The sequence below is a fragment of the Kryptolebias marmoratus genome, linkage group LG5 (genome assembly GCF_001649575.2).
Source record: "Kryptolebias marmoratus isolate JLee-2015 linkage group LG5, ASM164957v2, whole genome shotgun sequence".
NCBI classification, from domain to species: domain Eukaryota; kingdom Metazoa; phylum Chordata; class Actinopteri; order Cyprinodontiformes; family Rivulidae; genus Kryptolebias; species Kryptolebias marmoratus.
The window spans coordinates 11,217,080-11,230,901 of record NC_051434.1 but is presented as its reverse complement, the minus strand read 5'-3'; the positions used below and the strand labels follow the sequence as shown (position 1 = coordinate 11,230,901).

Sequence of the window (13,822 nt, the reverse complement as noted above, 5' to 3'; positions counted from 1 at the left end):
CATTTCAACATAAAAAAAGCTTTTTTATCTGTTCCTGGTCGGTTCAATAGAGAAACTAAGTGATATTGTGTTTATACCTCCTGATTTGTCTTTCTCCTGGCAAGTTTCTTTTACAGGTAGATTGTAAAAAAAACAAAAAAAAAACCATAATCACCTACCAATAAAGGGGTTATCCTTTTGCCTGTGCGCATCAGTGTTAGCAAAATATCTCATGAGGCATTGGGTGGATTTTAATTAAACTCTCATAAAGTAATCATTGGGAGTACATCTACAACTGATTAACTTTTGGAGTCAGCCCTATTCAAGATGGCCGCCACAGCCAACTTACCTTAGATAGCACAAAAATGTCTATAACTCAGCTAATTTTACAAATATTTAGCAAAAGTGTGGTGTGGTAGTAGCCGAGCATGATCACCAACAGTCTGAGCATCGTGTGATAACACGGTGACATTTTTTGTTTTATTTAAACGACCCGCGCTTTTATTTTGAAATCAGGTCTGAAAGCCGTTACCGTAATGTCGGGTGGAAGGCGCACGGGCCAGGCTCGATCACGTGACAGAAACTTGTGGCGCCGCCCTGCTGCCTCTCATTGGCCTGTTTTTTTAACGTAACTTCAGGAAGTTTTGACGTAGCTGCGAAGTGTTGCTAACGATAACGCCCCCGGTCGAGCTACAAGTGGAAGTAAGTACTTCTTGGCTTGCTACGCTTAACGAAGATCGTTTTTTATTTATTTTTAATTCAGCGGACGTGTTTAAAAGGAACCCTGGGTGAGGTTCGGGATCATTTCGCTGCCGTCAAAGTTAGCTGTTAGTCCTAACGGCTGTCAAAAAGGAGATTTGACGTAACTCGACTTTTTACGTCCTTCTGGGAAATGTTCTGAAACTACGGAGCAGCAGGGTGATGTGATGTGATCTGCTTTGTGGTTGGAGGGGGAATAAATGAATATAATTAAAACTAGTTAATGCTGGTTAGTGCTTAGTTATCTACAAGAACTTAAAACGATAGAAAAGCAGCAGAACCGTCTCTGTTATGGACATTTAGTTGTTTGTCCACATTCCTTTAGGCACTAAAATATTGTGTTTTCTACGTTTTGTGACAGCAGGAAGTCATAACAACTACCCAAACTTATAACTTATGTAGTTTAATGTTAAAATGTACCTTTGGGGTAAGTTTATAAAGAAAATAAAGATAAAATTTCCAGGCTTTAAGCGGATGTTTACGGTTAAAATTTGATACTGCTGCGCCACCTGGTGGCCGGAGTGTGAAACTGCAGTCTGATTTCTACTAAACCCCATAATATTTTTGTAAAATTTTGTAAATCACTTCAAATAACAGAAATGACTCTTTAAGATGCATATACAGCAAAAAAAATACTTTTCCCTTGTTCTTTGTTATTTTTTGGGGGGATATTTAAAAAAAAAAGTTCATTATTAAAAATGCTATTTTGTATGGAAACACTTTGCTTTTTGACTTCTAACTCGATGCATATTTGAATCTGTCGACTCTTCAGGACTGAACCACAACCATTTTCCTTTGAGAAAATGTAATTATTGTTTCATCTCTGATTTTTTTGTACAGGTGTTTTTTTTGTTCGGTTCTTTTCTTCAGTGTCAGGATGCAGCCAGGTGAGGGGATAAAAGCCATATTCCACCATCCGTATGTGCATATAAGCTTACGTTTCTGCAAATAAACCTTTTGTATGTTGTTTGTGCAGCACTTTCAGGCACGAGCCAGCTGTCCGACTCTCTGAAGGCTTACCTGAACAACAAGAGCAGATTACAGCCCATCATTGGTTTGTTGCAGCAAATCCTCGTTTTGCATTAAACTAGCCTGTGCTAAGGTTTTAATAAAACATTTGTTTTTATCTTGTTATTTTGTGTGCGTTCAGGCCTGGGCAGCATCGGCGAGTGTGTGAACGTGGCTTCAGGGAACAGAGAAACGCTGTACTTGTGTGAAGCGTGTGCGTGTCGCCTCGCTACAGCTGATATCCGGAACCACATTCTAGGAAGTCACCACAGATTCAACTACATTGTAAGCAGCAGTGCTGAAGGGATGTCGTTTTTGTGCCTTGGACTGTGGTTTGACGGGTAGTGTTTGTTTTTGTCAGAAAGCCTGTCACCCTCACTTAGTGTCTGAATGGCAGCAGAGCCCTGACCTGTCTAAGCTGGCTTGGCCACTGATGGAGTTGGCCAAGACGTTGGAGGGAAAGGAGGGACCAGGAGAAGTCCAGGTTTCTTATTTTCACTGGGAACGTCTTACGTTGTAGCTGGATGCAGGTGAATGCAGGTTGGTGTGCGCTCATATCTTTTTGTGCCTTTTGTTTAAAGCTGTTTGAAGTTCCAGACGCTGTTTATCGGAGGATTACTACAGAGAGAGAAAGTGATGGTTAGTGAACTTGAACTTGTTGAAAATCTGTCCGTCTCACCCTTTATTATATGTATTTTTCAGTCTTTGCTTTCTGTCGCCCTGTGCAGCAGCATTTCTGATGACCGCCTTGAGAGACGAGCGGGGCAGGTCTGGGAGCTGTTCCGACGCGATGCCTTTGCACTATCCTTTCGAGTCGCACAGGATTGTTCTGCATGCGCGCAGCCAGCCAGGAGCTTCAGGGGTGCTCGACAGCGCTGGCATGAAACCGCACGAGATGTCGGCACCTCCGATTCCTGCAAATCGAGCTCCTGTCTGCTCTCAGTACACACCTACATCACATCATACATCACCTGAGCCCTCTGTGCTGTCCGACGACGACAACTTCTCTGGAGATGTCTCAGGAGGCAAGCCTCTTATTGGTGAGCATAGATTAAAAAGAAAAAACTGAAACTCTGTTATTGTTGTTTTTTTTTCTTCAGATATTTGAATTTTTTTTCTTTCCTTTTTGCCATATCTGTTATTTTTATTTTGGCTGTTCCCTTTACAGCAAGTCATCCTCCTCCATCTAACTCTGTCCTCACTCCAACTACCTCCATGTCCTCTCTAACTGTGTCTCTAACATCCTTATGTCCCTCCTCTGCACATGTCCAAACCATCTCAGTCTGGCCTCTCTAACTTTATCTCTCAGTCCTTCAACCTGTGCTGTACCTCTGATGACCTCATTCCTAAACCTGTCCATCCTCATCCCTCCCAAGGAGAACCTCAACATCTTCAGGTCTGCCACGTCCAGTTCTGTCTCCTGTCTTTTTGTCTCCAAACCGTCCAACACAGCTGTTCTTACTGTCTCGTAAACCTTTCCTTTGACCTTTGCTGCCACCCTTCTGTCACAAATCACTCCTGAAACTTTTCTCCATCCTGCCTGGACTCTCTCCTTCCCTTCTTCACCACACTCCCCGTTCTCCTGGACAGTCGACCCTAAGTCCTCGAAGTCCTGCACCTCTGTGACCTCTGACCTCCTTGTAGCCTCACTCTTCCACCTGCCTACTTAAAAGCTTTCTACACACTGAAGTATTTTTCCGTAACGTTTTCAGTAGTGTTGATTGTCTCATGTAACTCGTGGCAAAAAAAGTCATTTATTTTTCCTCCCAAATTGTCAAACTACTAAAGTTTAATAAGCTAATGCACACATGTGCTCCAGGTCTCGTCCGTGTAGATGAGCTGAGAAGTGAAAACGGCGGCTCGTACGGTTTCTTGTGCCACTGCTGCCGCATCAGATCCAACGAAAAGGACATATTTGATCACTTAACCAGCTATTCCCACCTGTCCAACTACTTGGTGAGATAGTTCTGGACACAAACACACAGTTATGTTTGATTATAATTATGTTTACACAGGCTTTCGAGCTACAACTACAATATAAGTGTAACCTCAGTTACATGCTGTCCTCTTATAGATGGAAACTCAACCTGATCTTCTCAACTTAATGAATGAAGACACTGAAGCCAACTTCCAGCTTCTCCGATCTCTGGCCGACCAAGTGGAGCAACATGAGGGCAGAGGAGAGCTGAAGGTATCAGGTCTTCTTTTCAGCACTGATCATTACAGTGAGGCTTAAAGGCCTGTCAGTCCTGTCAGAAATTAATATGTACTGAATATTTACAAAAGCTTTTAAGTGGATTGTTAATATTATTCAGAGTAATCATATTTACTGAGTAAATAATGTGACATTTAAAGAGTGGCAAAGGTTTGCAGAGTCAAGATTTAATTTATAACTAAATGATGATAATGTCTTCGTGGCACTTTGTTTTAAAGAAGTCTGATTTTCACAGTGTGTTGGATTATGTTAAAGGAGATTGTGTGAGTGAATAAAGAAAGCTGAAGGCTTCAGTGAAGCAGTTTGTTGATTCTCATCAGTATGAAAACAGGTTTTAAAACCACATCTAAAGTTTAGACCCAACCAGTCTGCAGTTAGACTCTGAGCAGAGAGATGAAAACCTGCGCCGGTGTTGTCCTCTTCAGAGGGAACGACCGATAAAACATCAGCCATCAGTCCAGGAAAGTTTGAACAATTAAAGAAAAGAAAACACAGGAGTGTGGAGGAGGTAGTATCATTTTTTGGGCTTGTCCCCATGAATAGATAATCTCTGATTCAAATTGTTGATGTTTTAATGGGAAAAAAGCCCAGAATCCTTTGTTGCAGGTACTGAAACAGGACGAGGCCTGACCAGATGTTAGAATCAAAGACTCACAAACTTTTGCCACTTCTGAATTCCCAATATTGGCTCATTTTGCGCCAATAAAAACTGTGTTTGTGGAGGTCTGACAGATGAGCTGTGAAGCGTCTCTTTGTGTCAGACGTGACGTTCGTCTTGTTGTGATTGCACTTGTCTCAAATATCTCATGTTCCCAGATTATAAATGTACCAGAATCCTTCTGTAGGCAGATCACTGGCAAAAGTTACCACTGGTGTAAGTAAAGATGTTTTTTTTTTTTAATTGCTTTTTACTTGACCGTAAACCTTCCGCCTCTTTTGCTCCCAACTCTTCCTTTGAGGTATGACTTGTAAGTATAACTCTATTTCTACACATTACAGAAACTCCTGACGCCATTTAGTTACTGTTGTTTCCTGTTGTCATTATCACTTCACAACTTGAAATCTGCACATTATTTTTGTTACACGTGTCTAAATTTAATCCAGATTCCATACTTTACTGAATTGTCATTGCCTTTCTGTTTGATGTCTCTTTTATTCAACCTCTCCACTGTGTAAGTAATCTGATTTATTAATATTTAAAGTACTTTCGTGTGCAATTTTTCTGTGTATCCCTTGTATTGTTGTTTTCAAGGTTTAAGTATGCTGTCGAGTGGATGGGTGAATACTAACATCCAGAAAAGAAGAGAAGCTGTCAAAGGTGTGTCTTCCTTCAGTTTTGTCTCTAATATGTTTAATATATATTCTTTGACCCTGTGTCTTGTTTGTACATTTTAAAGGTGTGACCAAGCCTTTAATGCCCACGGAGATCCCTGCAGTGACGTCAAAACGAGCAAAAAGAGAGAAACCACGGAAGAAGAGGAAGAAAAAGACCGATCCCATGTTCAATGTAAGCTTTCCTCTCCGCAAAGGCGCGATGCTGCTGGAGAGGACGTCCTTCCGGAGGGACAACCTCCTCGAGTTGGCTCCGTCGCTTTTACCTGAGCGGGATCAGATTTCACTGCCAGCAGGCGGAGGGTTAAAATGTGACCCTGCACCGTTTGAAAGTTGCGACGCCAAAGGACCCTCGGGCTTGCAGACCTCTCAGCTCGAGCAAGATCTCTGTGACGGAGATGTGGACCCTGGTGACTACGTGCCGGAGACGCACATCAAGGTCACAGTGTTTCAAGACGCCGAGGGAATTGACAGCGTGCACTTTAAGCAGCCCAGCAGGGAGACGGAGACAGAGGATCATATGGTGTATGGAGGAAGATGGCACGGTCCTCAAAGACTTTATGAAGACTGGCAAAATGAAGACGTCCCTGCTCAGAGTGAGGGCCTGTTTCCTGCTGTGTCCCACAGTGGGGACTGGTGTCCTTATAAGTCTTACTACAGACAGGAGGACGACTCTGACAGGTGGTTCAGTTCAGCATCAGCTCAAACAAGTGTGGACGAGTCAAGACAGATGGAGGGAAACCTAAACTCCTGTGCTGTTCAACGTCATCGCCGTCAGAATCGGCAGATGGCGTGGGACTCTGCTGGTTCTGGTTCTGGCAGCGTGTGGGGCCGTCCCGACCTGCCCGGTGAGGTAGCTTCCTTCATAGAAGCCGCTCAGACAAACGTGCGGACGCACTCGGCGCACGGTGGCAGCGTTCCCCCGCAGCCCGGCGTAAGGTTTCATGAGACTGAAGCTCGCTTCAACTGTTACTACACTGAGCCACAGCACCGCATGACCCGGTCCACAGCCGACCGGGTCAGCCAGAGGTCGAACGGCCAGAATACTGGACCCGGAACAAACCGCAAGCGTTACGGGGCGTATCCAGTCAGCAGAGGAGAGGGTGTTGGGGGGACGTCGATGCAGCCAAATGCTTTCATTCGACCTGGACAAGCTGCGTATTACGGCGCCGGTTCTGATATTTATTACAGAACTGGACTCTGAACGGACTGAAAGCACTTTTTGATCCTCAGTGGGAACGTAAACCTATCTAAACAACGTTAAAAATTGGAGTCCCATCAGTACAGAGAGGCTGAAGTGACTGGTTTTTAGGACCAAACATGTTTTATATAAAACGGATAGTCTGGATTTATTCAACTAATTAAAAAGTTGGAAAATGGTGTGAAAAATGTAACTGTAACCATAAAGATGCCTGGGCATTTAGGTGGAGGAGAAAGTGCAAATAATACAGTTTGGTAAGAATAAAGCCATTTAAATAAAAAAAATATATTAAAAGAAGTTATTTAAACTTTTGTAAGACAAAACAAAGGATATCCTGAATAACTCAGATCAGCTTTGTGTGACTGGTTTGTTAGGCAAATTAGAGGTGGGTCCTTAAATCCCTCTCAGGCAAAGAGTTGTTCCTGAATACTATTATTTCTTACACTTTATGTTCAGTTTGTACTAACATGGATGTGATTACATCCGCTATCTGCAAGCTTTGCCTTAATAACTGCAAATAAGAGTTTACTGTGAAGTTTATTGCATAAATGATGTTGGATTTAAATTTAATCAGCATCGGTCTTGACATGATGCAGGTTTTGCAGTTTTTTTGCTGATTTTATGCACCTGTAAATCAGATTTTAGTCATTTAGTTTATTTCTTTTTGCATTGAGAGTTTAGTTTATCTGTTAAAAATATCAGGTAATGGCCAGACATGTGAAAATTCAACAATGACTTTGTTTTTTGTATTTTTTAAAGAGAGAAAATGTTGAATTTGTCACCATTAACCGTTTCCAATAAACATGCAAACACTGTTATCTTTCTGTTTTGCACAGGTTCTAGATTAAATATTATTAGGAAAATATTTATGGAAAAATTAAAAGTAAATCGCATAAATAATGTCAGCATGTGAGCATAAAACAGTTTTACTAATAAATATTTATTTTAGAGCCAGCGCTTTCATTAACACAAGAAGTGGTAGTTTTCGTTGGACGTGAACGCAACATTTAAACGGAACCCGGAACCATCTGCCGAGTTCGTCCCGCAGCGGAGGCAGGAACGTGAACGCACCGTCCGTCAGGAGGGGCTGTTAGCATGAAGGAACCAGGCTCCGAACCCGAGACCCGACGTTCAGTTCGGGTGGCAGACATTGTTGTAGCGACGGTGTAACCCGCCGGCGGAGACGCTTTATTTTATTTTTTGGTGGGGGAGACTGTAAGACAGAGAGAGAGAGAGAGGGGGGAGGGAGGCGAAAACAAACCTCACGCTGCCCCCCCGCAGTGTCGCGACTCTCGCCGGTCGAAGCTCGTCGAGATGTCCGCTTTCTCCGAGGCGGCTCTAGAGAAGAAACTATCCGAGCTGAGCAACTCCCAGCAAAGTGTGCAGACCCTGTCGCTGTGGCTCATCCACCACAGGAAGCACTCGAAGACCATCGTGGGCGTGTGGTTCAGCGAGCTGAAGAAAGGTAAGGGTGGTCCGGGTCCTGGAAGTGGACCAGCCGTCCCTGCGGCTACAGCAGCGGGTTAGCTCCGGCTAAAGCTAACCCGCTCCACCAGCACTACTTCAGCTCACTAACTTTACTGTCTTAGTCTCAAAAAAGGCACAATACAGAGAAAAAACACCGAGCATGTAGCTGAAAAACAGTAACATTTAAATGAAATAAAGTAGAAACAACAAAGCGAGGGTTTGGTTTAACGCTTGATAGCAATTTTTGTAAAAGAAAGCGCCTGAAAATGGGCATTTATGCACAGAAAATGGCCAAGAAAACGAATTTATTGTTAAAATATTCCACTCATGCTCATGGTACAGGTGGGATTATCTTACTGATGTATGAAAGCAATACTGGGAAGCTTCCTAAAAAGTGCTTTTTGGATAATAATAAAAAAGTTCTAATATTTTAGTGGTTGAATCACAGAAATATTACAAATAATTGGGTTTAAGTGTCATTGCAATACTAACCTTTCACCTTTGGTTAGATAAAAATGGAAATAAGAGGTGTTTAGTTCATTCATGCACTAAAAAAAAGTGCTTCAAAACAAATGGTTTCTTTTTAAAGAAGTAAGTTTGGACTTATTTGAGTTTTTCTGTTTTCGCTGCACATTGAAAACAGTAAAGATGGTTTGCAAATTGATCATTTTGGGCCTGTAAATATAAGCAATCCTTTTTAAGATAAATCCCCAGTCGTTTAGATTTAATATGCAGACCTGTAGAATCTTCTAAGATAATTTTTTACCACCTTATTTACTCCTAGCCTTCAAATCTTATGGATATTAACATTAATATTACTCCGACGCCTGCTGTTAAACGTAAACAAACTATTACACGTTTAACTGAATTAAACAATGCTAAATGTTGACTTTTCTACATTAGTTACCACTGAATAATCCAGCATGTTCTTGCATCGTGCCCACATGATTAAGTTGCATTAGGTGTGTGTTTTTTTTTTTTTTTTTTTTTTTTAAAAGGATGAAAGAAAGGTTTTATATGTTTATGTGGTTGTAGCTAATTCTGGCAGCAGGATTCCTCCTCGGGGAGCTCGTCAACAACTTAATGATACCCCAAGTGGATGTTGTATTTTGGGAGATTGTGTCAGGAGTGAAAGCAGCGAAGCTTTGTGCTCACCTCGGTCCAACAATAGCAAACACATTAGTTCATGAATAGAAACATTTGTTCGGCTTTTTTTAATACAGAAATGGCTAAAAAGGAGGCTGTTATTTTACTTTTTCTGTGCCGGCTTGACTTTAACGTCTGGCTGCCATGAAGCAAAACTGATAAAACTAGAAATATTTATGTTTTAATCACTAAACTAAGTATGGTTTGCATGTTTCCAGAGTGGATTTGATCTTGATGGTTTAATGTTTTAAAGACACACACACACACATGCATTTACTTCACTAGTCCCTGCTTGTATTTATGTGTCTTGTTTGCAGTTAAATGGGCTCTTTATATTGGAGCTGACAAATCCCTTCTGTGCATTTTGAATTCACGCAGCTCAGGTATCACGCAAGCTGACCTTCCTTTACCTGGCCAATGACGTCATTCAGAACAGCAAAAGGAAAGGACCCGAGTTCACTCAGGACTTCGCGCCGGTAATCGTGGATGCATTCAAACATGTTTACAGGTATGAATTTCCTAGCTGGGCCGTGCAGACCCGGTCCTGCTTTAGAATAACGGCTAAAATCTGAATGTTATTGTTGCTGTCGGCCACTCCTGACACGCGTCTTAGGAAGCGTTTTTAACCAGAATCTGTTTGTTTCGTGTCGTCCGGTCCAGAGAGGGGGAGGAAAGCTGCAAGAAGCAGTTGGGTCGGGTTTTATCCATCTGGCAGGAGAGAGCTGTTTATGAGAGCAACCTGCTGGAGCAGCTCTCACAAGTCCTGTGTAAGTTTTCTGCAGCACCACCAACCTGTACAGAGCTCTGCCTGAATGGTTACAAAGCTCCTAAAGTTTCACTAGGGGGGTGTTGTTTACATGATAATAGTTAGAAGAAAGTTGTTAACGCACATATAATTAATTTCTGAGCACCTTTTTTCTTTTTTTGGAGGATTCTGCAAAGCTATAATCGTCTAAAACTGTGAACTGTTATTTTCTTTCCAATCCCCAGATGGAGAAAAGAAAGCTAAGAAAAGGTCCTATGAGGCGATCCACCCTGACGACGAGGGTTTCGCCTCCTGCAGGTCCCCTGCTGAGCCCCCGCAGGTTGATTGCTTTTATATTTTAGTCTGAAAAGCAACATTGCCATAAATGCAAGATAATAACAGAGCTGGACTTTACTCACCCAAACATCATCTAGTCTTCTTTTTATTGTCATTCCAGGTTCTGTTGAGTAAAGTCTGACTTTCTCTGTTTCCTCTTCATCTGTGGCTCACGACTTTTATATTAAAATATCCGTTCTTTCTTCCCTGACTTCTGTTCTCTCTTTTTGAATGGCAGACGGCGGAGTTGATTCGAGCCCTGCAGGAGCTCGAGAACGCCGCCTCCAGCGACTCCGTGCTACGTCAGCGCATCTCGTCTCTTCCCGCCGAGGTGCAGGACACGGCGCTCCTTCACAGAATCACAGGTAGTCTCGTTGACATCCCCCCCCACCCCCCCTCACAGTTCTCAGGTTTTCCACTGTCGTTTTCCTGCAACATATTGTGTCTTTTAGAGATTTCTGCTCCGTTGGAATCGTGTCTTTAAACCAGTCGGAGCCTGTCAGTGGCACAAAGATCTCTTTTAACTTGACGTGGACTGTGACAGATCTTTTGATAGCCTTTTACAGAACTCTTATTCAATACTTGATTTATTCTAAACGTTTTTTTAATATCTAATGATCTACCTCAGGAAAGCTAATGTTGTAAGAAACGATCACCTCAGAGTCACCAAATGATGAGAAGACAGGGAATATTAACATGACTTTTTGTTTTTATTTCGCTGCAGTAGCAGAGTTTTAACTAGAAAAAGAGCCAAGATAATGATCGTCATTAAAGTGCATCATCTGTGGATTATGGTAGAGATTTAGGGCCACACAGAAGGGAAAAAATGAGGAGGAAGTTGTTTTTGTTTTTTTAGATTTTGAGTTTAAATTACAAATATTATTGGCAGCAAAAAGTCCTGAGAGCAATTATTTGTCTTTTATAATAATTAAATCAAATCACAGTACACTTAAAGCTTCTTCTGTGTGACGGAAAAAACAAACTTCAGATTTCTGCACAGGCAGCTCTTCCAGAACTAAAGAGAACAAACTGAATCCTGTCCTACTGGAGACGCAGTTCGTGTTTCCGTCCCGTCTGAGCTGAAGGAGAAACGAGTCGCCCTCCGCTGAGCTTTGCACCCGGACCTCTTGTGTGTTTCCTCTGCTTCAGATAAAGAATCGGGCGAGCGGCTCTCCCGGTTGGTGGAGGAGGCCTGCATGCTTTTAGCGGACTACAGCGGCCGCTTGGCGGCGGAGATCGACGACAGGAGGCAGCTGACACGCACCCTAACAGTCTTCCTGCAGAGCCAGAAGGATGGCCTGGTCCAGAATGAGCAGAAACTTGAAGTGCGTAAACGACACTATTCTCTCGCCGTCAAATAACTTGTCTGTCTGCCTCGTCGTTTCCCGTCTATCTCATTCAGTGTGAGAGTAACACTCATGTCCTCGTTTCTGAGCTTGCTCCACAAAGGCAGGTGAAAAATTTAAAATTAAAGTCAGCTTTCACAGCTGAGAAAAGATCCTTTCTTTAGCTTGTTTTCTCTTAGCTCAGGTAAATAACCTCTCACCGTTTGAGCAGAAAAAAAAGAGCTTTTATCATTGCAGTGCTTCTTTTGTTTGGTGATAACTCTGCAACCTTTATCCACAGGAATCCAAGAACATAAAGTCTTTCCCATGTCTCTGCAAGATGTTTGTTAATAAAAAAAAAGGTGAAAATAAAACATGAAAATGATTTTTGTCAGTGCTTTTATTTTGCTCGCAGCTCCCGGTGACGTTGACACTGCAGGTTTCCACAATCAGAGATGATCTAACAGGGTTTAAAATGTGACAAGAAAACGCTTGTAAAGAATCAAATTGAGCTCAGATCAGCAGAAGAGCTGATGGAGATCAATAACAACACTACAACTTAAAACATGTAGCACGAGCAACAAATCATTGGCATTAAATGAGCGTTTATTAGTCCTGAAATGTGCGAGGAAAGGAAACTTCAGATGAGACCTTTCAGCCTGAACAGCTCACCTAACGCAGGAAGTAAACATTACACATCACCTTCTTCAGAGTGAAACTGCTGCATATATTTAACTTTTTAGCTCTTATACGTTCTCTGCCTTTGCTGATCACTTTTCACACACACCAGCATTCCCAACATTTCGATTTAATGGCATTTGACGTGTGTAAGTGGTAAAATAAGCATGTTGTTGCTTAGTAATAAACCGGACTGAAACATGATGCTTTTTAGATCACAAAGTAGTAAAAGTGACAGCTTGAAGTATTTCAAACAAAGCTGCTGGAACAAGTTTACACCCCTCACTGATATTTGTGTGTACACTGTAATTACACGGGGCAGAAATGTGTTTTTAAAGAGTGGCTAGAAACAAACTGTCCGTATTTAGTTGTCATATATTTTAGAATCGATGTTTGGTAAAAACCAAACCAACTTGAACTGATTGAAGGTTGTTGGCTGTTTGAGCTCTGACGAGTCTTTTTCCCGTTGTTGGATCTTTCAGGAATACAAGCGCAAACTGGCGAGGGTGTCGCAGGTCCGGAAGGAGCTGCGTTCGCGTCTCACTAATCTCTCAGAAGGACTCTACAACTCTTCCAAATGACCGAAGTCTCTCCCACCACGTAGTCCCCCCCGCTAGTAAAGCATCCTAACTCGTCTCTCTGCAAAACAGGAGCCTCCCGTGATCCGTGGTCTTCTCTCCGTCTCCCTGATGGATCGATTATCGACTCTCGAGCTGAAGCGTCTTCAACCCTCTCTGTGTGAACAAAGCTCATATTTTAATTTAAGAGTAAAACACTGTAAGAATCCATGTTCCTTGCACACAGGACTCCTCTGTGTTGGCCCCTGACATCTAATTTTCACAGTTTTGATGTGCTACGGCTGGTGGAATATGTTTTTCCTGTTTTTACTGACTCAAGTTGATGCACACGAGTATACGGCCCTTTAGTGTCATCATCATGATTTCCAGTATTAGAAGGCTTTTGAAATATTCCTTATATAGTTTTGACATATGCATTTGTTAATATTAGAAATCACTGCAGTCATTCAAGCTGGAATCACTGGTTTTATACAACGTAATGAAAAAAAAACTATACATTAGGATTATTAGAAAACAGTGAACATAAAGTAAATGTGATTATAGTTTTCATAAACTTATTTGTGAAGGAGTTGTCTAACTCTTTGGTCAGAGTACGTGTATATGCAAGTTTGCATGTAAATATGGTGGAAGTCCTTCCTCCTTTTGATTGTGTTTACAGTTTGTATTTGCCATCAGGATTGCAAAATAATGTACACGTGTATCTCTCTACCCTTAATGCACTGACACAATAAGGAAAGGAGTGAGTTGTCTTTTTTTTTTTGCTGTGTCGCTTCATAGTTTTCTCTGTTTAATGTTGTGCAAAGGCTTCACACACCTCAAGAAGTGCCCCAGCTTCCAAAGCCAGACAAAAAAAAATGTTGTTTGTTTTTTGTAATTAAGCAGCAAATGCTTACTAGAACCAAATAAAAGTAAAACGTACCAATTTCTTCTCTCCTATCTGGTTTATTAGAAGGTAATAAATGTAGTTGTTGTTTATAATCTCGCCAGCAGATGGCGCAACGTATCTAGGTTTGCTGTGTGTGCATTCGGTTTTCACACCGGTGCACCGTTTTT

General features: G+C 41.9%; 2 protein-coding genes across 5 annotated transcripts; both read left to right on the top strand.

The window, feature by feature from the left end:
- Positions 1-584: 584 nt before the first annotated feature.
- si:ch211-199g17.2 lies at positions 585-7,312 on the top strand. 3 transcript variants are annotated; one of them, XM_017426604.3, is made up of 12 exons: positions 585-681; positions 1,579-1,625; positions 1,715-1,792; positions 1,889-2,031; positions 2,108-2,230; positions 2,328-2,385; positions 2,478-2,786; positions 3,566-3,702; positions 3,821-3,937; positions 4,778-4,835; positions 5,214-5,279; positions 5,359-7,312. In XM_017426604.3, the coding sequence occupies exons 2-12, from the start codon at positions 1,616-1,618 to the stop codon at positions 6,495-6,497; spliced, it is 2,238 nt and encodes a 745-aa protein (XP_017282093.1). In that variant the 5' UTR covers positions 585-681; positions 1,579-1,615; the 3' UTR covers positions 6,498-7,312. The 3 variants fall into 3 exon arrangements, with proteins under 3 accessions (XP_017282093.1, XP_017282076.1, XP_017282086.1); XM_017426587.3 differs by having other exon boundaries at positions 586-681; positions 2,475-2,786; XM_017426597.3 differs by having other exon boundaries at positions 677-767; positions 2,475-2,786.
- A 218-nt stretch (positions 7,313-7,530) lies between these two features.
- LOC108238163 (regulation of nuclear pre-mRNA domain-containing protein 1A-like) lies at positions 7,531-13,694 on the top strand. Of its 2 annotated transcripts, XM_037975671.1 has the most exons (8): positions 7,531-7,959; positions 9,486-9,615; positions 9,768-9,874; positions 10,098-10,192; positions 10,427-10,553; positions 11,338-11,513; positions 11,815-11,875; positions 12,674-13,694. In XM_037975671.1, exons 1-8 carry the CDS (start codon positions 7,809-7,811, stop codon positions 12,736-12,738), a joined length of 912 nt encoding a protein of 303 aa, XP_037831599.1. In that variant the 5' UTR covers positions 7,531-7,808; the 3' UTR covers positions 12,739-13,694. The 2 variants fall into 2 exon arrangements, with proteins under 2 accessions (XP_037831599.1, XP_017275555.1); XM_017420066.3 differs by lacking the exon at positions 11,815-11,875 and having other exon boundaries at positions 7,532-7,959.
- The last annotated feature ends 128 nt before the right edge of the window (positions 13,695-13,822 follow it).